Source organism: Bradysia coprophila, assembly GCF_014529535.1.
Source record: "Bradysia coprophila strain Holo2 chromosome IV unlocalized genomic scaffold, BU_Bcop_v1 contig_5, whole genome shotgun sequence".
In the NCBI taxonomy this organism is placed as follows: domain Eukaryota; kingdom Metazoa; phylum Arthropoda; class Insecta; order Diptera; family Sciaridae; genus Bradysia; species Bradysia coprophila.
In genome coordinates this window covers 5,580,094-5,606,286 of record NW_023503374.1, presented here as the reverse complement: position 1 = coordinate 5,606,286, position 26,193 = coordinate 5,580,094, and the positions used below count along the sequence as shown (strand labels likewise).

The 26,193-nt window shown below is 35.9% G+C and overlaps 4 protein-coding genes across 6 annotated transcripts; 1 reads left to right on the top strand and 3 right to left on the bottom strand.

Annotated features, from left to right (window-relative positions):
- Positions 1-1,851: 1,851 nt before the first annotated feature.
- Positions 1,852-20,572, bottom strand: LOC119071879 (interaptin). Of its 3 annotated transcripts, none has more exons than XM_037176962.1 (12): positions 19,842-20,572; positions 6,072-6,223; positions 4,478-4,612; positions 4,164-4,421; positions 3,949-4,103; positions 3,707-3,891; positions 3,404-3,641; positions 3,171-3,336; positions 2,969-3,112; positions 2,806-2,905; positions 2,243-2,386; positions 1,852-2,167 (listed from the first exon to the last, which is right to left on the bottom strand). In XM_037176962.1, exons 1-12 carry the CDS (start codon positions 20,114-20,116, stop codon positions 1,876-1,878), a joined length of 2,244 nt encoding a protein of 747 aa, XP_037032857.1. In that variant the 5' UTR covers positions 20,117-20,572; the 3' UTR covers positions 1,852-1,875. The 3 variants fall into 3 exon arrangements, with proteins under 3 accessions (XP_037032857.1, XP_037032855.1, XP_037032856.1); XM_037176960.1 differs by lacking the exon at positions 19,842-20,572 and adding an exon at positions 9,446-11,174; XM_037176961.1 differs by lacking the exons at positions 1,852-2,167; positions 2,243-2,386; positions 19,842-20,572 and adding exons at positions 2,395-2,689; positions 9,446-11,179.
- On the top strand, positions 4,887-6,070 carry LOC119071949 (vitamin K-dependent protein C-like). Its single transcript, XM_037177078.1, has 5 exons — positions 4,887-5,050; positions 5,112-5,287; positions 5,342-5,499; positions 5,562-5,854; positions 5,922-6,070. The coding sequence occupies exons 1-5, from the start codon at positions 5,000-5,002 to the stop codon at positions 6,021-6,023; spliced, it is 780 nt and encodes a 259-aa protein (XP_037032973.1). The 5' UTR covers positions 4,887-4,999; the 3' UTR covers positions 6,024-6,070.
- On the bottom strand, positions 15,473-25,676 carry LOC119071900 (levanase-like). Its single transcript, XM_037177005.1, has 2 exons — positions 23,939-25,676; positions 15,473-15,490 (listed from the first exon to the last, which is right to left on the bottom strand). Exon 1 carries the CDS (start codon positions 25,577-25,579, stop codon positions 23,966-23,968), a length of 1,614 nt encoding a protein of 537 aa, XP_037032900.1. The 5' UTR covers positions 25,580-25,676; the 3' UTR covers positions 15,473-15,490; positions 23,939-23,965.
- On the bottom strand, positions 21,855-22,625 carry LOC119071965. The gene is made up of 4 exons (XM_037177096.1): positions 22,459-22,625; positions 22,216-22,392; positions 22,029-22,154; positions 21,855-21,974 (listed from the first exon to the last, which is right to left on the bottom strand). Exons 1-4 carry the CDS (start codon positions 22,558-22,560, stop codon positions 21,864-21,866), a joined length of 516 nt encoding a protein of 171 aa, XP_037032991.1. The 5' UTR covers positions 22,561-22,625; the 3' UTR covers positions 21,855-21,863.
- Positions 25,677-26,193: the final 517 nt, after the last annotated feature.

Here is a 26,193-nt window from a genome sequence, read left to right as displayed (position 1 = left end):
AATACCACGTGCTAGGCAAAACGCGTATCAGCGCGCGAAGCCTCTCATTGAAGCACCAACTTATGAGGAGGTAATTGAAGCAGTTAACAGACTGAAAACACTAAAATCACCCGGTAAGGATAACATACCGACTGAACTGATCCAAGCAGCAGTACCGGAACTGTGGCATCGAATACACCAGATAACAGAAAAGGTGTGGGAAGAAGAAAAGCTTCCTGATGCATGGCAAATTGGTCTGTTAATACCGATTCATAAGAAAGGAAGGAAATTGGAATGTGGTAATTATAGAGGAATATATCTGCTGAAATCCTGGCAGAAATATTTTACCAGCGGTTGTCAATATATGCGGAGGAAATCATAGGTGACTACCAGTGCGGCTTCAGACGCGGTAGATCTACCACGAATCAGATTTTCACTTCGAGGCAAATAATGGAAAAGCATGGGAGTTCAACATTAATATTCACCAACTGTTCATAGACTTCAAACAAGCATACGATTCCATAGATAGACAAGCTTTGTTCGATATTATGAATGAATTTGGCATCCCAACCAAACTCATTAACTTAACCAAAGCGAGATGGATAGACTCGAAGAGACTAGATCATTGGGGGTCGCGGATTGGAGAAGTCTGGCCGAGGACAGGAACGAGTCGAGGAAGTTAGTAGAGTCAGCCAAAACCCGCTTGGGCTGACAAAGGCTAAGCTAAGTAAGTAAGTAAAAGTGCCTTGCTACCCCCGGCTTACAAATCAACTTCAAACATTTCCGATAGCCGTAACATTGACTCCTGTTAGAGTTTCCTCCTGAAGCCACATATGGTAGACGCAATCGAGTTTGAAAGTTTTTTTTAATTATTGTGACCGCCTGCTGTCGGTAACATATGGCTAGTCACTTCTAAAAGCAGTGGCCTTGCATTAGTGTTAACAACACAAAGGCCACAAATGAAGTGATGCATGCAAATTACAACGACCTTTTGTATTGGCTCAACATGGTAACATTTAGTGAATATTTAGATTTCTGTTGTTCCGCATCGCAATTCAGTATTCACCAGGCATTTTCAAAATTTATGTTCTTTGAGTGTTTGCACGGTTTCATTGTGTATACGACGATCGGACGATCGAACAAAAATCTGGATTTATCGAATGTTTTAATCTTGAAGCGAAATGAAAAGCGGTTGAAATTTCCATTAATCGCTTCATTTTGCGACGTACGAACATTATGTACATAGTGCACTGTCCGGACAGTGAGTGACCTAGGTGTCATGTCATTAGCATTAATCAAGGTCATTGATTTTAGAAGTGACTAGACATATATTACCGACAGGTGTAAACACAAAAAAAACCTTTACACTGGCACACCACTCACATCTGTGTTGGATCTGTGAATATTTGGGAAACTTTAGAGCCAGTTGTAGATGGATTCGAAATTTCGTGTTGAAATGAAAGTTTTGATTATTTCGGATATCTGCTAACGTGAAGAAGTGGAAGACCCGTCAACGAAGACGTTTCCCTAAAACGATCTCTGATGTATTGTCATTCAAAAGGGATAAGATCATCCGAACATTTTGCACAAATTGGTGAGACAAAATTCATTTTTCAATTTTTTTTAGTATTTTTATTAAGCTGTGACTGCAATCAGTTGATTGCAGTCAATTTTATTTACAAAAGTTCATTAACAATTTACAGTTAGAGAAAGGAACAATGTTTTAAATCGAATACCATTTTCATTGTGGGCAATTGCTTCCATTTTTAATTTTAGTTTTTAGTTCGGACCTTAAACACTAATGACCAGACCAAATATATACAAATTTGATAAATGAAAAAAAAAACGTTTCCAATCGAAGCCAATCAAAAATTTTCTTTCTTAAAATTATTTTTTTCATTCGAAATTTCCGTTACGATAAGCATTCGGCGGCGATTCGCGTTCTTCGTTTTCCTCGTATATCACATCACAATTCAATTTTGATTTTTTATTTTTTTGCTTCCGTACCGCAGCACCGCCACAGCTCTGTTCCAATTCCTGGTGCTCCATTTGCAGTTCACGCAATTTTTCAGTCAATATACGGAGGTCACGATCCTGGGCATCACAGCGATTCTTCAATTCGGCAATTTCGCGTAAATCTTCGGCACGCGGATCGCGTCGTTCGTATCTCATTCGCATCTCCTCGAATCTTTTTGTGGTTGTGAAAGGAACAGAGAAAAATTTTCAGAATTTATGTTTATCTCGACTGTCGGTCAGAACTTACAATTTCGTAAGGCACCGACACTTTCGGTGCAATGTTTCGATTTCTTGTGCATTTTGCAGATCTCGCTGGTCCAAACTCGATCGTTCCATGGCATGACAATTTTTCATGTCCTTGATGGCACGCTGTTGCGATATTTCCAGATCTCTGTTGTATTTGGCGTATATGAGGGAGTAATATATTTGGGGTTCAATTAGTGAAAATCATAAAAATTGATGTAGATGAATGGGTGTGGTGTGGTGGGGCAGTATATTGAGGTGCCGATGATAACATAAAATTTGTTTTATTTAGTTTCGGGAATCGAAGTGGACGGTGACTATGTACTTGACGATAAATGTTACGAGAAAACATAAAATGGTGAAGGTGAACGAATCGAACCAGAAATATGTAAGGAATAGTGGAATCGAAGGATACGCCACTTTTTCAAACAGCACAATAGCACCACTTTGACTTTGTGTAAAGAAACATATAAAATTTAGATGAGGAACGGTGAAATGAATAAAAATTTGTTTTGTGACGATGTGCTAAAAAGTAAAAAATGAACAACAGATCGACGGCAAAGGTACCTGAACTTTGTTTCAGCGTCGATGAGTTTCCGTTTGAAACTTCGCTCTAAGTCTTGAATGGCTTCCTCTTTCTCAGCCATCAACTTTTCCCATTGTTGCTCTAAATAAAACGGAATCGTTATCACAACCCCCTGCATCCGGTTCCATATTCACGAAAACTTACCCAATTGTTTCTTATGCCGAGCCTGCAGTTCTTCTTTATTGGTCGTTAGTTCAGCCGAAAACTCTTCACTGACCTGACACAATCGTTCTCTGAATTTCTCCTCCATGTCACGCTTATCATTTTCGTGTTGTACTTTCATTGAAGCTGAAACCGAGTGTCGTGTTAACGTATTGATTTGATCCAAAGTCCGGACAGTATTTACCTGCAAATTCCTCGCGTTTCGACATTTCTGCATCCATTTCCCGTTGATGTTCTCTCTCTGACTTGTCCAATATCACCCGGATCTGCATGATTTGATTGTCGGACCGTACATTGGCGTCCTGTAACTTTGCATTTCGGTCTGCGATTAGGCGTTTCAATTCAACAATCTGAAAGCGGAAAACATTTTCGATTTTATGGTCATGATATCCTCCCCGTGTCAGTGTATGTACCAACCTCATCACGAAGTTCCTTTTCTTTTTGATTGAATGTATTTGTCAGGCAGGTAATTTCTTCAATTTTCTCATTGTGTGCAGTTTGTAATGCTTCGGCTCGGTCTTCGGCATAACACGATTCTAATTCTATTTTCAGTCTTCCCATTTCCTCCATCAATCTGTCCTCCCACATAACGGCCACCTCGTAACGAGCATTATCGATCTTGGCTATCATTTGTCTGTGCTTCTCGCTGATTTCCCTGAAAAAATGATTTTCCAAATCAGTGACACCCGTTAGAAGATCAAGCGATTGATTAGCACTTACTGAGCGCATTGAAATTTAATTTTACGGACCGTTTCTATCGACTCATCGACCGTTTTATTTGCCGTTTCCAATTCCTTTTTCATTTCATCTAACTGAAAAATCATCGAATTAATCGATTCCTTTTGATCGCTAGTTAGTCCACGTAGTGCAGCCACTTCTGCTTCGTAAGATCGTAAATGCTGCACCTAGAATGGAAGACTATGTTAAGAGAGATTCGCTGATTTCACTCAGTTATCCTTTACCTCACTAATCTGTTTCTTTGCTTCAACTTCAATTTGTTCTGCTTTCTCCAATGCTTCCTTCCGTGCCGCCTCTGCTGCTACAACTTTTGCTTTGCATGCCTGTTCCGTTGACCTAAGTTTCCATTCGCAGTCTTGTAGTAAATGTTCCTCGCGATCTAAATGCCAACAAACAAATTAACTCAACTCGGGATGTGAACAAAATGATTTTCCCAAACCTGAGTTGACCGTTCTGAGCAGTTCAAAGTCAACGTGCCATTTCTCATCGATTTTTTTCTTTTCAGCCAATGCCACCTCCAATGCTTCTTGCAGTCTTTTATTTTCGGCTTCTTGTTCGGCAACACATTCGTCCTTTTCGCGTCGTACGTCGCTTGCATCACATTGTGCTTCAGCCAATTGAACCTGCAGAACCATCGCAAGCTTCTGCACTTGAGACAGTTTCTCTTGGAGTTCGTTGTATTTGACTTCCAATTCATCTGAAGGGAACGCTCAATTAAACCAACATAAGAAAAAGTTTGATTGTCAGGGTTACTGTATTTGCTGTTCAGTTCATCTTCCTTTTCCGACTGTTTTGATCGAAGTGCAGCCATTTCAGATTCCTGCAATTTCAATTTTTTCTTTACACATTCGCCCTCTGTATATGCTGCTTGTAGTTCCGCTTGGAGACCTGATGAGTGAGAAACGTAAAATGAAATTTGGTTCAGAAAGATCATCTAAGAGGGAGCGGCGGGAATTAGTCTGCAAGAACAACAGACTGCAAATATCGTTTAATCGACTGGTCAATTCCCGCAACACCTTGTAAGGTTTGTATACTTTTTTACTTAGAAGTGGCATATACATAATCGGATAACTCTATTAATTTGTCAGAACTGATACCACCGTACAGTACAGCGACAAATCGATATGAAGAGATAGACATAATCATTCATTTTTTCGAGAGATAATTATTACTGAGAAAATCAGCTTAGCTGATTAGTCACACAAATTGATGAACCTGTTTAAATGTTCACTGATTAAGACCAAGAAAATAAATCGAAAGTGAATCAGTTGCACTATGTCGTTCAAAATCGGAACTGTGTTTTTGCTCTTGTGTTCGTTGGCGATTGTAAGTTGCAACCGAATTTCATTACTTCCATCGAAGTTTATTTGACTTATGTTACGTATAGGCCGCCCGTCACAATGATTTTCGTATGAGTCGTATTCTCAATGGTGATCCGGCGACTGTGCGGCCATTCCAATTTTATCTGCAAGCATTCAATGAGACCGGTAACAATATGGACTACGGAGCTGGAGTTTTGATAGCTCCTCGAGTGGTTTTAACCGTTGCCAGTTTAATTAGAGGGTATAAAGTGGTATTATCATTGCATTCGGAACTATAACATAATCCTTTATGCAGATTCGAAAGTTGGGTAGTCCGTTTCGGCCACAATGTATTCGGTCAAACATCTACGGTCACGTCGTCTAATGCATTTCTGCATCCGAACTTCCAAACTGGCGATCTTTTTAATTTAAATGACATTGGCGTTGTCTTACTTAATAGCCCTATCGCTGGCAGTATGACTCATTCAGATGCAATAGCAAGGAAAGAAATCAATTTTGGAACTTTTATCTTTCAGATGTGAATCCAATTGCCTTGCCAGAAACGGAAGTTTCATTGCCACGAAATTATGAAGAGGGACAAATCACAAACTTCGAAACAAATTTGGCTAATCCATCGCTTGGCTTCACTGCCACTTCAATTTTACGAAGTGCATTCCTAACGGCTTTTCCTCAAGCCGAATGTGCTGCAACCTTTCCTGGCATTACCGGGCCCATATTTTGTGCATTTGACGACGACTATTTGTCTAATTTATGCACTGGCGATCGAGGCACAGCGTTTGTTGTTGTGTTCAGAGGAGTTGAAACATTGGTAAGATAAACGGGCATTTCGACAAAGAGGGAAGCAAGAAATTGATTCAAAAAATTGTGATCATTAGGCTGGTTTAACATCACGAACTTCACCCGGCTGTGACGATCGATCGACGTTCGTTCAAGTTCAGCCTTACATTCCTTGGATACGAGCTGTGGCTAATTTATAAAAGCGAAAAATGTTCCACTGTGACAATAAATTTGTTTGTTAAACTTACGCTCGACGTTCCATGTTTTGACCGTTAAGTTTCGTTCCAGTTCATTAATTTGATAAGCTAAGTCGTCTGCTTTGGCCTGTGAAGTCACTGCTTGTTTTTCAGCTTCCTCTAATTGGGTCGTAAATAAAGCGTCTTTATTTACCAGGTCTCGCCTGAAAGTAACAAAATAATTTAACAATCAGTGGATATGGCGGATTCTGGTTGTAAATGGCTAAAATTATGTTAAATGGCTGAACACTTTGAAAACGATTTAAAAAAAAAATAATAAATTTCGAATGTCCTCAGGATCGAAAGACCAGAAGCCGTACTCGTTGTAATACGGTTCTTTTTCAAAATAGATGATACGAGGGAATTCAACCATTTCCATAAAGGCTTGCTGGTTAACGAGTTCTATAGAACACGGAATTAAGGAGATATTCCCCAAATTTTGGGAAAAGCCACAAACGGTACTAATCTTCAAAATCGAAACAGTCATAGGCAGACTAATTGAATGTTGCGTTTCCATAAAAGACAAGAGTTTTATTTATTGTAACTATGATCTTTGACTAACTGCAAGCATATCACGTAAATCTGCGACTTCTTTCGATCAAAGTAATTTTTACATATTCATCAAAAATCTGCTACTTCCCTATCGTCAACTTGAATTTTGCTACATAAGATCCTACTGTCCATAGTTCACCGTTTATTTCTGAGACTTCTGTCTATAACAGGTGACGTGACATACCCGTTTGTGTATTTGCTGACGCCGCAATTATACTCTGATTTACTACAGTTAACACCGAGGAGAATCAGTTATTAATAATGACATCAATTAGCAACAGACTTAACCCTGGTCTCCATGGATATTTTAACAAGCTAACAGTCATTCACACAGTAGCGCATAAATAAGCGATTATTTTATGTATTACTGCGACTGTTTTCCGTACTGTGTAGGAGATAATCTTTGTCGTAAAAACTTTACAACTTGTTTGTTTGTGTTGTATATTGGTGTTGTTGCTGTTGCGTTGTGAAAATGAATGAATTGGTCAACAACGAACGTTTTACAACAATGTTATTATTTTCATTAAAAAATTTTGTAGTCCCGTTGTAGACACATCTAATAGTTTGCTAGAAATGCAAACAAAAATCGAAAAATCAAAATATATTCAACGAACTGCTATAACAAACTTCGACTTATTTATAAACATAACACCCACAATACGGAATTTATATCCAACATTCGCGTGAGTTATGTGTTCTGTAGAACTTTTGTTGAGTGTATGTTCAAACATCTCGTTTACATAATTTCCATTCTGCAATTGCAAGAATTTCCATCAACACTATCGTTAACAAAGCGCTTAAGCTGGTTGAAATTGTTCCGAAACGTTCGTTTGTAACTACACATATTCCTGAGTTGGCCTCACAAACCGATTCTGTACGCAACATTCTCTGTAGGTATTTTTCGAGGTATTTTTGCAATATTCAATATGCAACAAGAGTTTTAATTATAGTTAATAATAAACCAAAAGAATCTCAGCCAAACGCAATAGTTCAAGTGTTTTAAAATGTGTTCATTACAAACATTGATGAGTCGATATATACGCGTATAGAACATCTCAATTTAATAACCAAAATTTTTCTTCAATTTAAATAGAAAATCTTAATTTCTTAAACATATTTTCGTAGGTAACCAAATATCTTGTTAGAAAGAACGTTCAGTGATTTCTTGTTTGTGTATACAATAATATTCGATCGAAATAAAATGACCTTCCGAAGAAAAGCAACGATTTTATTTTAGGAAAAAAACTGATTGGTTAATGTTTCAGGAGTTAACAATATAAATGGTTCGTTAACAGACATGAGCGGACGGTGATAGACTAGCGATACAATTTTTATTTTTAGGAATTTTATTTTCTTTCTTCCATTTTGATGTAAGAAATGTTGTGTTGAGTAAGTTGGTTTTTTTCAGTAAATTGTAAGAGTAAATTGTCACAGTATTGTTGAAACGACGTAACTTTTGTAAGGAACTGAAACTCGATTGGAAGAACTTACATAACAATTCTAAGTATCATCTGTTATTGACAACAACAACAATAAACTACTGTTTGTTTAAACTATGGAAGTAATAGATCAAATGTAATTTTCCATTATGATTTGCTATGATTTGTGTGAAATTGTATAGTGTTTTTAGTATATTGTAACAGCTGTCACCATGGCGTGATGTGAAATGGTATTTTTGAACTTCATATTAATGGAAGCCGTGGAAAGACGCACTTAATCTGTCAGATCGAAACAGTGGGCGAATGTCTTACAAATCCTTTTTTACGAAAGAGCTAACACATTCTTATTTGCTGCCTCAATTAGGTTGAATTAATAAAATCCTATTTTTATGGGTAGTTGATTCTTCAACAAATCAACACCAAGGGGGAAATCTACCTTTTTATTGACGTGATCAACATGATGACGGATCAGTGATTAACCAGTATTTTACCGGGTGAATCGTCGCAAAACTACTAATCGTGAAATATGGAGGTTAATCATGGTTATTCACTGATTAACCGTGCGTATTCACAAAAATCGTGTTGCTGATAAACTGATGTTAATCACAAAAGAGTAATTTCCCCCTCTATCAACTCACTAAGTGGCATAAATAACCATTTAACTTGTATAACATAAATCACTAAATCTTTCACCAAATGTGAAAATATTTTAGTTTATAGAGAATCTGGGGCTGCTTTCTGGGTATTATTGTATGCGATACAATATGCCGACATGTTTGTTCCACAGTTGATTTCATCAATGTCTTTCATTTTAAATATTTTAATGACGCATTCCTCGTATGTGCATCTGTGAAAACTTTTAACAAATCTGGTCCTGGTGTCATTCATACTATTAAATAAAACCTTCGATGCTTCACGAAATAACAGGAAAACAATTAAAAAACTCTAGAAAAACTTCGTTTCTCCTTTCACTGACTTTACAGATCGACAAGAATCTTTTATTTTTTTCGATTCTAAGCAATGTCAACAAATTGACCAAAATAATCTTTTACTTCATTAGTTTTAACAAAAACGCTTTGCCATATCAAATGACATTAGCCAGAGTGCATCGTTTACTGTTGTTGTCAGTATCGTTAACAGATGAAGTACCGAAGTACCAAAAACTATTGAATGCTTCAAATGCCAAATTGATTAATTGATTGCAACCAGCTGCGAAATTAAGTTGCGCTTACGCAAGCAAACATTTAATTTCGAAAATGAAAAATGCGTTTACCACTACATGTACTAGAATTGTTGCACTTTTTTGCCACGGTTAGAATTGCATTTTAGTTCAAGAGCCATTCAGCACAACCAAACAAAACGAATATTCAATTAAGTTAAAATGAAACAATTTACTTGACATTGCCGTTGCACTGATGGTTGTTGTGTTCTTCGTGCGGATTACTTTCTACTGGAATAACCATAATACCGTTGGTCGATGCGGTAACGACATCCGGTAGACTTTTGCTATCCAATTCAAACGTTACTCTTTTCACCACTTTCTTCTTATCACTACCACCATCTGAGCCGCCAAACTTTTTGCTGTTACCGTTCACACCATTATTATTGGAATCGTTGAAACCGTTTTCAAATTTAAATGCACTTTTCATATTACCACCGTTCAAATCTGATGATATCGTTTCGTTTTCTAGTTTATTAATAAGTTGTGAAATGTCTACGTCTACCGCACCTTCATTATTAGCTAAGTCCACAATTCCTGAGTCAGGTGAATCATGATTGTTTGGTATATCCACACAAATACCGTGTACCGCATCGTTATTTATGATAATTTGGTCATAATTCGGGTCTGCCGACGACGACGACGTTTTTCCCGCAATATGAAAACTTGGCACTCGGTTCACACACGTATTTTCATGATCATTTTTCGTAAAATTAAAATTTTCGTTCACAACAACTGGTATATTAGAAATCATATCGGTTAGGATGGCATCCTCATCAGGAACTGGCACGATGTGTTCGTCAGCTTCATAAAATATCTCATCAATCACGGTGGGTGACGGAGGTGTTTGAAAATATTCAGGATTTGTTATCGGTAATATTTCGATGGGCGACATTGGTGCGGGCGTATTTACTTTTTGCTCGATGTCTTTATTTGATTGTTGTTTGGTTGGTTGTTGTCCCATTTCATTGAAGTTTTGTGTTTGACTGGCGGATTGGTTATGCTCTTCCGTAAATTGCAGTGTAAAAGACGTAGGTGATGCCGGACGGTTGTGTTTATCGAAAGTAATCGCGTTTGCAAAATTTAAAGCACCGGAACGATCTAAATTGCTTTCACCAACATATTGTTTTTGTTGGCTATTTTCAGCACTCTGACGTACTTCGTACACGCAGTTTCGTTCAATATCAACTACCACACCATTATTTCGAACGTTCAGTGGCAGTTGTAGCTGCTCATGTTGATCTTCTAACTGAAATTTATTTTTAACTACAAAGTCAACAGAATCACATTTTTGTTTCGCTGTACTTCTGTCTATTTTCCACTGAACATTTTCATCGTTAGACACGGGTTTTTCACATACTGCGTTCTTTGACTTTATGTTTTCACCATCCATCGACAGAAATCGACGATTTGTTTCTTCTGGTTTTTTGTTATTGTTCGGTTGCGTTTGTTTTTTGTTTTTTCCCGAATTGCGACGAGATCTGCCCTTGGCCATGATGTCAAAAAAGCTACTTTTCGGTGCGGTTGACAGATTTGACGACACCGCACGTTCATCGACTGAATCATTTTCATACTGACGATTATGCTGTACCAATCGAATGTCTCGATCTGATTTAATCTGCGGTTCAGCTAAATTGTTCTCGTGCGCACATGCGCCCTTTGCACTAACATCTGCATTAGTACGAGTGTCGTTGATACCTTTGCGATCGTTGTTACCTCGCTTCTTCGATCGTTTGAAAAAACTGAACATTTCGAGTGTTGGCTTACACAATTCTTATTCGTTTCACTCTGTGTAGTTAGTTTTGGTTTCAAATTGCAGATATAATGCCAATTTATCACAAAATTTATTCTTGGGCAAGTTTATATAACATCCAGCTGGTTCAACATTTAGTTTGATGTTCTTATTGTTGAATTTCTTTATAGACGTATAGAGTAACTATAATTAATGAACTGAGATACATTACATTACAGCCATTACAGCACTGCCTACGGTTCTTTCTATCGTATTACATTTTTCTTTGTTTCGCTGCAAGCAAGTTCTTTACTTTTAAAGCAACAAAATTATGCCAGTACCAACTTCAATTTCCAACTTTTGTCAGCATATGGTATTAAATAGTTCAAAGACGACAAACTAACAAAGATCTATCCGATGAAAATTGAAGATTTGCATAAAGTTGGACATTTCAGATTCAAGACAAAGAGTGACATAAAACCATTTTTTCAGTGTACTCGTACTGATCTGTCTAAAAACAAATGTTCAAATCTTCCGGGATATAAGTACGCAAAGATTGTGATAGCTAGTCAAACATGTATTTATTGTTTGAGAATGTAAGATTTGATAGAAATTTGAATCTAAATTCTTAATTGATGAAAGAATCGGAAATTGAACAACGCTTAATGAAATAAAAGTATCTATTGCCTAATATCTAGGAGAGTTGAAGGAAAATATATCTAATCCACCTAAATAAGATAGCAATCTAGCAAAACTTTCATGAGACCGATGCCAAATCTTATACTCCATTTGTTTTAGCATATATTCTTCTACAAAAAGCAATGTAAATGGAACTCGTTGTTTTCTTTTTCTTCGCTCGAGATAACAGATGATCGTTAAAGGTTTTGTTTTTCCATTACATCACCAATCAATCGAGATTTTGGAGAAACGCAAACTCAGTAACTCCATGGTTATTTGGATCACAACTTTTCATTACAAAAACTACGAAAATTGTAATTTGAGCTTCTTAAACACGTTCCAACTGATGAAATTTACCGAAATAAGCTGTAATATGCGGGGGTCTGGTAAAAGAAAAATTAATAACCTATTGGCAACGTTCTTTTTCAAACCTAGGACCCGAAAAGTGCGACTTCGTCACAGTTTTTCTCCGTACAATATGAAATAGTACATTACTATGCAAGGGAAGTAAAGTGATATCTCGTATCCAGATGAGTAAAAGTAACCGAGGGCTTTAGCCCGAGGTACATTTACTCATCGTGATACGAGATATCACTTTATTTTCCGTGTGTAGTACGACGTTTTACTATGCGAGTGATGTAAAGGCCTATGCCTATGCATGTAATAGCCTTATTACATGCACCAGCATAGTAAAATACTATTCGTACCACGGACTAAAAGTCTTTTTTGGCGACTTCGATTCCAGACCTCGCCTGCGGCTCTGTCTGGAAACCTCTCACACGCTAAAAAAGACTTTTCGTCCTAGCTACGAAATATACTATTCTATCACAACAATCACAGCGATCACAACGACACCAGACGGAACACATGTTGTTGCTGTCATTTACTTTTCATGTTTCTGGGCCGAAAATGAGTGCAATTTTTGATTTTTCTCGAGTTTTCGGCCCTTTGCATGAAAACTCACATGTGAATTTTCATGCAAAGGGCAGAAAACCAGAGAAAATTTGAAAGATTGCCCAGAAACATGAAAAAGAATTTTTCTCGAGTTTTCGGCCCTTTACATGAAAACTCATATGTGTACCTGCTTTGGAAGATTGATTTTAGGCACTTGCCTCACTCCGTTCGGCCTACAACTCGCGAAATTGCCTAAAATCACTCGTGAAAATCAGGTACACAAATGACTATTTATAATGTGTACGTTCGTTAAGCTCGGAGAACAGCACGTTTTGCTGCTGGAACACTTGTAGGATTTCATATCCAACGGGCAGATAAACAAAATATGCTCTATTGAACTAAAAAGAACTTATCAGAACATCCTTAACAATGTCTTATAAAGAAGATTGTAAATTTCAAGTATTTTCCTCGATAAATCCATTAACCGGACGACAATGTCAACTGTTATCGACAACAAAGATAAAAAACCTGGCTAATGCCAACCTCTTTATCAAAGTGTATGTTTGTTAAAAGTAAAGAAGTAAAAGATTTTGCAGACTAATTATACTAGTGATATGCCGTCTGCAAAAGGCTAAAACGGACGAAATCATTCAATTTCAAATAAATCTTTCATTTCTGAAAATCTTTTGACAATGGAATTTCCGATAATTTGCTTCTCTCGTTTTTCAGAGTTTCATGGAGCCAAAAATTTCAAATTATTTCTAAGAGATTTTTACAAACTGCAGAGTTCACAAAGTATATAACGCAGTGTAATTCTTCTTAGACGAAAAAAACACTAAGTAAATAACGAAAAATAAAAGAAGCTGTTGTGTCTTGTGTGCATATATTTACTCGTGCATCTACGATTTTATTTAAGTTTATTCTTAAAATAAACACTTTAAACAAAAGCGTAACTAAGGTGTCAACGTTCTGATGTTCATTATGTACTACAGAACAAGCATATAGAGAATGATAAATGTAAACTTTCCTTTTTAATCCTTGCAAATAGAATCGGTTTCATGTTGAATTTTTGAATGTCATTAATATATTTGAGTCAAAGTGACAGACTGATTGATATTGGGAAAGTTTGATTCATCGTTGATGATCTCGTTTGTTTTGTAAACACACAGAGACGAAAAGGTGGTTTAATTGAAATTTGCAATTAGAAAAAAAAACGTTTCTTGACAATGAAAATTAATTAAAATTTGGCTAGATCACGTATTTTCACCGCCTATTTGTCGAACTGCAAAGCTTTCAGTTCCACTTTCGATTGGGAGCAATGCCGTTCAAGTTAGATGAACGTCTCTGATATTACAGATGTTTATTGTTTCGCAGGTGTGAACATTGCGCGCTTAGGCGCTCTTTTTCATCAAATCAATAAAAAAAAAAGTTTGAAGAGATGTCAGAAGGGGAGTATTGACCCTTAGCGAACAAACAAATGTAGCTCATTAGAATTGTGTACATACTGGAGCTACGCGGATCATTTGTTCAAGAACTACTTTTTTCAAAAAAAAAAAAAATGAAATGGAATGGAAATGAAATATATGGCAATTGAAGCGGGTGATTTGAAGTGTTTCACATCAAATCACCCGCTTCTTTAAACGGTAACAGACTTTCTGTACATTAAGGTACACAGTCAACAAAAGCCACAAATTGAAGGGAATACTTACTTCAATAAATCACAACAAATTAATTTCGAAGTAAGTACACTCCTTTTAAAAAGAACAATGTTCAGAATACAGATGCCTAGAAAGCTGATTTTTTAGAGAGGAAATGTTTTATTGTTTCCCTTTTGTATAATTATAGGAAGAGACTATTGGCACCGGGTGCCAATAGTCTCTTTATAATACAAATGCTAACCGCACCGGGTGTCAATAGTCTCTTTATTATACAAATGCTAATCGCACCCGGTGCCATTAGCCACAGTATTATAAAGAGACTATTGGCACCCAGAAAAATTAAAATTTGAACAAAAAATCCGTATATTTTGAAAATTAAACTTTTTTTTGAACACAATCTTAGGGAATTCATCTTTTTACGATATATAACGTAAAGGCGGCAGTTTGTTCGATCTTAGTGAGTTCGTCATTTTACAAAATACAACGCAAAGACGGGTTTGATACTAGTGGATTAACCGCTTCTTCTTATTTGAACCTGACATCGGCGCAATGTGGATCTGCAGCTGACCAAGCTGAGGGAGCTAAGCACAATAATTACTTAGACCTCAAACAACACTACGAGTTCACGCCACTAGCTTTCGAAACTTTTGGCGCCGTTGGTCCCGAAACACAAATTTTCCTCAAGAAAATGAAGAAGAAGACAGGCGAGAATAGATCGCTCGAATTCCTCTTGCAGCGTGAATTAATCCTTTTAAAAGATATAACGTAAATGCGTTTTGTAGAATTCATCCTTCTACGAAATGAAACGTTAAGCCGTTTTGTTGGATCATAGGGAAATCCTCAGGATCGAACAATCCGCGTTAAATTACGTTAAATTTCGTAAAAGGACGAATTCCCTAAGATCGATCAAACTACCTTTACTTTACATTTCGTAAAAGGGTGAATTCCTCAGGAACGAACAATCCGACTTTACGTTACATTTCGTAAAAAGATGGATTCCCTAGGATTGTGTACAAAACAAGTTTAATTTTCAAAATATCCAGATTTTTTATTCAAATATAAATTTTTCCGGGTGCCAATAGTCTCTTTATAATACTGTGGCTAATGGCACCGGGTGCGATTAGCATTAGAATAATAAAGAGACTATTGGCACCTGGTGCCATTAGCCACAGTATAATAAAGAGACTATTGGCACCCGGTGCCATTAGCCACAGTATTATAAAGAGACTATTGGCACCCGGTGCCAATAGCATATTCGACAATTATATTAGCCCCTTAGTCCCTTTAAAAATTGTACTTTTTTACAAAGCAAGGAATGTTTGTCTTGTAAGCGAATACCATTTACTAAAAATAATGTCATACGAGAGTCAGTTAAACCATTTCGTAGATCCGTTTTGCGGTAAATGTGAATTGCATTCAGTATGTTACGATCATCTGTTATCGATAACGATTTTATTAAAATAAATGACTAGTTATAACTAATGAGGTCTTATAATAGCAAAAAGCATGTTAAAAAAGAAGTAAAAGATTTGAAATCTATCGAAAAGTACTTAGATCAAATGAAGTAATAGATTCGATCGGAAGTAAAAGTGCTGATATGATTGCCGTCTGGTGAATGCTAATTTATAATGAGCCAGAGTACATAGAGTACGACGATTTCATTGATTTATAATTATGTTCCACACAAAACTGGCAGCGGCAGCTCAATTTGTTCAAGCGGAAAATTTGAGTTTTCACAACGAAATCAGAAAGTCTTGACCCAAGAGAGTCTACTTTGTAAGATGTCCTGCAATCGACACGAGTGTATTGACTTGTATTTATTTATTTGGCTGCGGAGCAATGATCTCAGTTCAATATTAAATGTGAATGTCGTAAATAAATCACTAATTGACAAGTAATTACTTTATGTGTTGTGGTATGGGTACGTATGGGTACGTACGTGTAAGTGTTTAGTATCGTAAAATAATCTCAAACTATTCGTAAGAGTTACAATTTCACTTTTGATCCTCTTCAAAATTAAATTAGAAAACTGAAGTGATTGATGGCGCCATTAACACTTTCCAATAATTTCTTCACATTTTTTTGTCTTTTCAAATTTTATTTTTAGTGTAGTTTCCGCACATATATTTTACAACAAAAGAAACTGTCTCTATTTTCCACCGAGATAATAAAATGTTTCATTTGAAAATTGGCACAGAATAAATAAAATTTCCACTTTGGTTTCCACACACAATATAATTCCTTGAAACTAACTGAAATAAATGCAGTAATGTTATCTCCCAGCTAGAATTCATATTTTTATCGTCAATTATGTGTTTTTTGTTGTTGTCTCATTACAAATAACAACCCAGAGTTTCACACAGAAAATGCAAGTATGAAAATCCCGATATAAATAGACATTTTTCGGAACGGTGTTGTACATTCACGTACGGTGAAAGCGGAGAAAACGCTTGGAAATTAAGGTATATATTTAAAAGTCGTCATCAAAAAGAAAACCATCAATCTGCAAAGGATCACCGAACTAAACTAAAATTATTTGTTTGGATACATTTTCAAAAACCCATGCGTCGTTGAAGACGGGAACTGTTTTCTTGTTTTTTTTTCTTCTTTTTTTTGTTTTTTTTTTTTTATATTTTATATTTGACTTCTGGCAATTCTTCGTGAACTGCTGCTGTTGATATGATGATATATTAAATTATATGTGTAAGATATAATTAATGAAATCCGAATTTAATAGGTTAATAGCGCCATTCTTTATGGAGGCCGAGAGAAGTGTTAAAAATAGTCGCATTGTTATTGGAAAGATGTAAATGTTTATAGCAATTAAAAAAGGCTCAAACACCAGCAGATTTTTCTGTTTTTAGCGCATTTCTATTTGAACTACGGCTCAACGAATTGTAACATACATCAAGTACATAGAGTAAACTGATTGAAGTAGCACAAGTTCTAGTATGGCTCATTCACTTCTACGCCGTCTGTTTCGCGTCAAGTAATAATTACAAATTTACAAATAGAGTTTTATCAGCACAACATCAAAAAAGATAACACAATGTTACATAAAGTACCCTCTCTGATTAAAGAATAATCTCTTACACCTTGCGGACCCAAATATATAGAGTTTAACCTGTACTAGTGATGGAATGAGGCGTTTCCCTCACTGTTGAAAACGCTTTGCCTCTAGTTCGTTCCACATGTATTTCATCACATAAGACACATAACACGTTTAAGAGCCTACATTTGCGTGTACAACCAAAACTATTTTCTGTTGAAAGCTAACACATTCGTGGTCGGAATTGCGGTCGTACATTTTTCAAAAAGGATTCTGGTGGAAAGATATCATCAAAAGTACACTAAAATCCACAATTTAAAAATCGTCCTAATGTATGCTTTTCGTCAAAGTACCGGTGCCTCTTAATAGCGACGATTGTAAATTATAGTTTTTATAGAAAAAAAAGATTTTGAAACGTATATCCATCTAATTATAAAAACAGCGACAAAAACAACCAAAAAAAACTTCTCAAAATTAGTTCAACGATCGTAAGTAAAGAAAGTAAGATAATTAAAAGAACAAGAAGTCCTATAAGCTTAGCAAAAAAAAAACTGTATATCAAAAACTACAACCTATTACTCAGACTGGCGCACAGCACTCAAGATAATATTTTCGTTTTTTTTTGAAATTTAACGTAGAAATTCTAGGTTATAAAATCTAAATTACATTGTTAAAAACATTGTTACAGCGTAGGATAACAAATCAAAAAGAACTTCATCTATTTCGTACACATAATTTCCCAGACGGGTTTTCACCGGTTATCGACAGATGCAACAGAAATAAGCGATGCCGTGTTATCTAGCAAAATATTATGCTAAAACTATTGAAGTAAAAGATTTTCGATCAATCTGTTAAAAATACTTTTATCAAAAGAAGTAGAATATTCGATAATTGTTTAAGTAAATGTTTTTTGACGTCTCGTTAGGACGAGACACATAATTTAATAATTATTTGGGAAATATATTTCTTCGAACAATAAAACAACTTTTTCAGAATCGATAAAATATTTGTTTAAAAACGTTTCGTTCACTTCAATTTTAGCCACATATTTCTTAAGTACTTCAGATCTATTTATACAAATCATACAGGTTTTACATAAGTGCGACCCATCTCTGACACAAAGCACATTATTTCGTATACGCAAATCAATTTATTCAGTCGATTCACAATACCAACAACGTCTGCGATATTAGAATTTTAAACCGCAATAGCGACCTTTCACACGTTTTTCGAGAATTTTAGATGTGACAAGCAATAATGTTTATCGCATGCGATTTTATCTCGTGCCTGTATGATACGTCGAAACAAACAATTAAAAAACAATTTATTCATTGTAAACTCGGCGGAACATTGTCTAGTGAAAATAACGTTTTTAAGATAGAAAAGAAAGGAAAGAAAAATGAGAAACTAAATACATTAACTAGTTGAACGGAGCTCGTTGCTGTCATAAATGAAATCTCAATTTTTGCGATAAGTAATTTAATTGCAATGAAATGAAGGTAAAGGTAAACTTCACCCACTCAAGTTGAGGATATATCTAACCCAAGTGAGTATATATCAGCAACATTTTGCAATAACCATGTTTAAAGAAATTTTTTAAGTGGTAAAAACTTGGTTATTACAAATTATTACAAAATGATGTCCATATCTAATCCAATGTCCAACATTTCATCTTTTTGTAAATTCGCCACAAAATTTCTTCTCGAAATCTGTTACTCAGACAGAATTTGATTAAAAATCTAGGACATCAGTAAAGTGAACAGAACACAAATTTTGCTATTTAATAGACACACATGCCATAGTTCACCATTTTTTTTTTTTCGTCATAGTCGATCACAGATGTTGTGATAAGTCAAAGCCTTTACCACTCTACAGATTTTTGATGTCACTATAGTCTTTTAGGTGTAGGAATGCTGTAAGACTTGTGAATGCTTGAGGGTATTCCAGACAGTTATTATCTGTCAATCCGATTACAATAAATTGAGAAATAAAGCTAGTGAATAAAGTTACGGCTACTTTTCCTTAATGGCATTATTGGAAAATACGACAACATGATGATTTGATGACATTCAGTGAGACGGAGATTTCGTTTTTTTATTTTCCAAAAACAAAAATAGGAATAGGAAATGGCCGGTTTATTTGAATGAGACAATATTTATCTCACTTCCACGGAACTAAATTTATTGGTTGACGCAAATTCGTTTTTTTTTTAATTGAAAAAAGCTCAAGCGTTTCGTATTTGCGACATCCACATAATCAGTTGCTTATGTATGTATTCCGAAAACTACACAGTAAATTGAAAAATAAGCATTTCGACTATTTATTTATGGATTGAAACAGTGCCAATTTTTTTTTATTAAATAAATATCTTTATACGTTCAGAACGGTGTCCATTCCGTACAATGAATATTCATACACACGCGATTTTTCTGAAATATACGAACTTATTGGTCGTAATTTCGGTAATTAAACATTCGAATTTGTAACTTAATTGTGTAGGCTGTGCATGCGATTAGTATAACTAAAATAAAAGATTAAAAAGAAAATGACGAAACGCTTACCAGTAGTTCAAGAAATTGTTTACGTTCGTTCCTTTATCGCCAATCGAATCAACATTCTCCAATTCAGCGAATTTTTTCATTATCGGCGTAAGATCTGTCTCTTCTGCTATACCACTGTCGTCCTCAGTATCTTCATCATCATCAACTTCTTCGGCATCATCATCATCATCATCTTCTTCTTCTTCTTCATTGGGTCGTTGAAGAATGTTTTCTATTTCGACTAATACATCTGGTGGTTCACTTATTGTTAGAGCGGTTTCGTCAAAGAAATTCATGATTGCGCAAAATAAAAAATGTTGTTATTTAACAGCACAATTTATGTCGCTTAAAAGTATGCTCACATGGCATTTAGAACAAAATATTTTATTTTAGATTATTTTTGAAACGAGACCGATTACTCGAATTATGTAACCTTATTGATTCAGTTATGCCAGTCTTGAATTATATGCTCGCAAGAAAAATGTTTTCAATTTTCGATTACACTTTAGAATTATCATCACAACACGCACAAGCTGGTAAAATTCTGTTAATGACTCCGATGCCCATTACAAATTCCAACGTTATTGAAGCTACTGAACAAAAATTAATTTGTTTTTGCTTGAAGCTTGCGAGGAAGAAAAAAAATTAATTTTAATAAATATGCAATTCACAGACACTAAACACTTCGTCTGCGTTTGTGGATTCTGCAGACCACTTTTCGATTCAATATGTTTGATACGAGAACTCTGATCGTAACAGAGAGACAACGCGAATTAAATAGTTGCACATGTTTATATTTAAATCACAATTAAAAGCACTTGTTTATTATTATCATGTGCGTATTTCAAATGACGAGGAGGACACAAGTGTTGTAAAATTCACATACTTTCGAATGTAAATTTCAAAAATAACAAAAAAAAATTCTTCGTAAATTATAATACATTTTTGGCACAGTGAGACAGGTGGTATATTATCTACGTGGTTTGAAAATGCAATATTTGTAAAGCAGGAGCTTAGGTACTGCTGCTTCAAACGCTATGAACGATCTAATTTTCGATATGATTTGTTCGTTTTCTTTATGCTGGAATGTAAGATATCAAAATGGAAAGTTTTTCGGTTTTCGTAATTCAGCTTTATGTAATGTAGAAATTACCATTCAAAAGCTTGTAAATGCGTAATCATAACAGGAATCGATTTGCGTCTAGGAGTTATTTATGAAACAGATTGTATCGAAATTCATAAATTGCGCATTTTACGAGTCTTGTTATCGACCAATTTATTGGTTTCTGCCTGTAACCACCAGTTACTTTTAGTCACTATTGACTTCTTTTTGTAGCTAGTGAAAAAAAGTGGTGAAACAGTGAAAAAAACCCTTCATAGGTCACCCAAATCATGTATGATAACGTTCACTTTTGCAGCTCGCTGCAGTTATCAATTTGCAATAAATAAATAAATATCGACAGCAATGACAAAAAACAACACGATACTTTGAAGAAGTAATGCCCTATCTAAAAATTTAAGTGTAAAATTTAACTGTCGAAATTGTATTGAAAGAACTTCAAACTGTCAGACTAATCATCTGTTATCACCGGAGACAGCGCCAATCAGCAATAAGCCACGTTTGATCTGGACTTATATAATGTAATGATTGGCTAAACATTTGAAGTAAAAGTTTTTTTAGCACACTCGACAGATTTAATGATTTTAAGACGACACGCTTGTCGTTTGTAGAGAGTTAGTTCAAAACACTGTGTGTTTCATTATTCATCTTTAATTGAATGTTTTACACTTACATTTTACATGTAATTTTATCTCCTATCCTGGATCTGGTAGGCTTAAGGCCAAATAGCATCATCTCAAGGCTTTTTCATCAATTAGGGATCCTAATTTAGGATACGAGTCCGTGTAGCCTAAGATAGTAATCATACAATGTGACAAGAGCATTTTTACCATAATCACCTCAGTGCAAATGAGAAGAAGCACTAAAAAAAGTTCTTATACGAAAGAATGCTGAAAGAAAAGGCAATTCATCCTAAACGTCTTTTAATTTAAACTTTCCTCTTGAGTTTTCTTTTCGGTCTTTCGAAAACAATTTGAACATAAATTGATGGTGATATCGATCGAATATAAAACAGTCAGTAAAATCCCCAGAACCTACGGGAGAGAAAATTAAGTAAAATGGACATTTTGAAGGAATTTCCAAATTACAGTCATTGTTGCGTACGCCGGGTAAATACCATGTTCAGATTGGTCGCGTTCAACAACATTATTTGCAAATAAATTTATCGATGATGCGACTACCAGTATTCCCGAAACGACGCAAAAGACAATTTCCTTGAAAAGTTAAGATTACTTCGGGTCTACACACGACCAATAGCAAAAAAAAAAAACTTACGAACATTGACTTGGAATTCGATTCAACAGCACTCGACACCATCCATTCCGATATAAACAAGCAAAAAATACAAATGAAGAAATTGACAATAAACAACACAAACAGTAGATCACCAGACACTCTATTGTCGTTATTCAAGTAGTAAGCAACGGTAGAAATAATAACAATGGCAATTATCTGTTGTTGAAGTAAAGAGCCAATTTAGTTTTATGAATGCAGCAAAATATTGTCCAAATATTTTACCATTTCAATGAACTTCAGAATGGCTTGAATGGTCTTTAGGTAGTCTAATTTAAGTGTGCAAGCTTTTACTCCCACTTCCGTTAATATAATTTTGAATCCCATTCCTGAATTTTCTTTTATTTGTATTTCAAAACCAATTTAGATCTTTTAACAGAAACATAGTCGCAGCCTCCTGCATTCTCTCATGTTTCGCAGACGTTCTATCGTTAGAAACGGAAGGAACAGTCTTGCGCGTTCAATGCCATGTACATTATTAACGGTCCTGAAATTCTATATATTATTAAAACTAGTACTACGCTTTCCTAAGCAAAATCCAAACTTTCGAAAGATCAATAAATATTAATTTGAATCAGAGAACAGCCGACGCAGCCCCATTTAGGCATCATTTGAATTATATAAATGATACTAATCTGTGCAGATTTCATACAGTGTCTCCAGTGTTCACCTGGAGGAAGTGTTTCCAGCGCAGCACCTGGAGGAAGTGTCTCCAGTGCAGCACCTGGAGGAAGTGTCTACAGTGCAGCACCTGGAGGAAGTGTCTACAGTGCAGCACCTGGAGGAAGTGTCTCCAATGCAGCACCTGGAGGAAGTGTCTCCAGTGCAGCACCTGGAGGAATAGTTCCCTTATCAATTACCAGTGAATTATCAGTCGGAAAAACTGTTTAAAAGTTTCTGCACGTTTGCTCTATAGAAGATTATCGACAACAACCATAGCACTGCTCCTAGCAGAGACACTTTTAAGACTTTTTCAGTGCGGGGGCCGCTTTATGCAGGGGCCCAATTTTTTCTAGTAGGGAGCCCTTACCCTTTAGACTAAGAACACTAGGGGCCCACTGCGGGGGATTTGTTAGAGAGAGCAAGGTCAACTGGGGGGACGAGACAGGGGCCTGCGGGGGATTTGTCCCACGAGCTTGTATGTTAGAAGTGTCTCTGGCTCCTAGCATTGGATGCTGATGTATCGAAGAATTTGTATTTCTTTGGTTAAGACAAGAGTTATTATTTCTTGGTGACTGTTAAAACACACAACCGCAAGGACTGCTTACTTTTTGGTAAAATAGGTTCAAAAAACCTTCGGGACAACTTATTACTGAAAATAATGATTCGAAATTTTGCAAAAAAAATTAGGAGAATTCAGGAATTAAGGAGGAGCGGGCATCGTGCAATTTTAAATCTGCTCAACGAGATAAATAATGCTTATGTGTCAATATCAATTTATTTATGGAATGCTGAGTCGAACATGGAAATAATATTATCATCTTGGTAACTGAGTCAAAATATACTGGTGAACAAAGTCTGAATCCCGGGTTTCTTTTTTCACGAAAAAAATTCAGTGTACCTTAGTGACCATGATACCGCATTATTTGTATGGCCGTGGTAGGTACCTAATCTAATATACAAAACATGATCAATGAGTGACTAAAATAAATTGATGGGAAATGACTGAAAGATCGTCCGACATCTTAGGCCTAAGTAGATACAAATTTAGAATGGATTCAATAATTAAATTTCAATTCATGAAAGAACGTAAAAAAAAACTGAAGACAAAAATAGTTCCAGCACTTGCACGTACAGCGGTTGAGGATGACCAAATGCTCTTCAAAGGAGTGAGGCTGAGTTCATTAATAACGACTGAATTTGTTTCATCATCGCCATCAAACGCGAAGTTAATAGTAACTTCATTAAATGGTTCAGTCGGGAAGTATAATGCTGAAAATGTGTTCAAGCCATCATCTGCGAAAATTTCAATTGAAGCAACATCGAGTATGATGCGTCCGGTTATATTGTCGGAGTTATCGATTCTGTCGAAAGTGAGTTTTTCATTTGCAAACCGATTACTGAATGATGTCTTTCCAGACTTCGTTCGATCCAATTGATAAACTTTTTCCTGAGCAATATACGCAAACGAAACAAATTCATTGTGACTATTGCTGAAGCGAAACTCAACTATTCCACTTTGTGCATTTTCAATATCGAAGACATACTCCAGTAATAACAGCGATGATTCGATTGAAGATTCTTTACTTAAATTGTAAGTAAAGGATGTTCCAACGCTAATTGATTCTGCAATCTTCCAATTTTTCGAAGTGTCAGCAATCGATAGTAAATCATCGATTGGTTGCTGCACGACATAAACGTTTCCATTGACTGTTTTGAGTCCAAGTGCACGTGGTATTGTCATTTGACCTCGCCATGTTGATGTTGGAATTTCTTGTGCATACAACCAATTACTCATCCAACCGATTAAAATGACTCGGCCGTGTGGGTCATTGTGAAAAGGAACCGCTGCATAGTTATCTGGTCCATGATCAAGCCACAAAGTAGTCGCTGCACCATTTAGATTAACAAAGTAACTCCCATCAAATCTACCGATAAAATATTGCATCACACTACCCGCAGCATCACCATTTTCTGATACAATCAGTACATGATACTCCGTACCGTTTTCATCTGTTAATGCAACAATCGCCGGACATTCCCAAACACCAGATTTATCACCCTGACTTGGTGAGGCTCCAAATTCACTTAGTTTGGTCCACGATAACAAATCTGTGCTGCTGTAAAATATGATTCGATCATTAGCTGCCACGGCCATGTAATATATTCCATTTCGTTCGATCACATTAGGATCACGAAAGTCGACTAGTGACGGATTTTCAATAACTGGATTCCAATCGTATCGTGTGAATGAAACTCCATTATCGTATGAATATGCCATTGCTTGACTCTGATAGCCATTCTTACTGAGAGTGAATAATGCAACCAACGGTTCAATGCCATTTTTTGAAAATCCAGTCACATTTTTGTTGTCAACCACACAACAACCACTGAATATATCACCGTCATCTTCAGGTTTTATTGCAACTGGCAATGTTTCCCAATGGATTAAATCAGTTGATACGGCGTGACCCCAATGCATCGGCCCCCATAATTTGTTATACGGATAATTCTGGTAAAACAAATGATAGACACCACCATGAAATATCAACCCGTTTGGATCATTTAACCATCCAGACGGCAACGAATAGTGCACCTGAAGACGATAACGCTCCGAATAGTTTTCACCACTAACCAATTCCAAGAAAATAGTAGAACTTAACAGCATCAACCCAAATATTAACATTTTTGTACAATACAAATTCAATACGATTTTCTATCGTCAAATGTAGGGCATGCAAACTTTAACGTTTGTTTAAAACAACTGTGTGTGCTGTTATTACATTAAATTATCAAGAGGAGCCACTGTTATAAGAGTATCCAAAGTCGTTATATTAGGCCTAGTATTCACCTCTTCAGGGAAAAGATAATAGTTATTTGTACAACCGTGATAAATGCTTTTTTAGGCACTAGATGTGTAGATTGTCATTCGAGGCCGTAGGCCGAGTGTCACAATACACATCATGTGCCTAAAAAAGCATTTATCATCGAGTTATATACAACGTTTTTCGCAATTTGTTGCGAAAACAAATTTTACTGCTAATCCGTATGATATTTTAGAAAAAATCCGAAGAAAAGCATTGGTAGAACTACATAACAACGTATTATGCATATCCCTAGACGCACGCTGCATTGAGTAAAGTCCGAGGTGAAATCTAATGATTGTCTCGCATGGAGAACTCAATTCGCGGCTCAATTAAATATTTTAACTTCACTTGAGGTTCGAGGACAAAATGCTCTCAGCGAAGAGTGCGTAATAGGCTTACAGTAATCTAATGGACATATTGATAAGAGCTATAA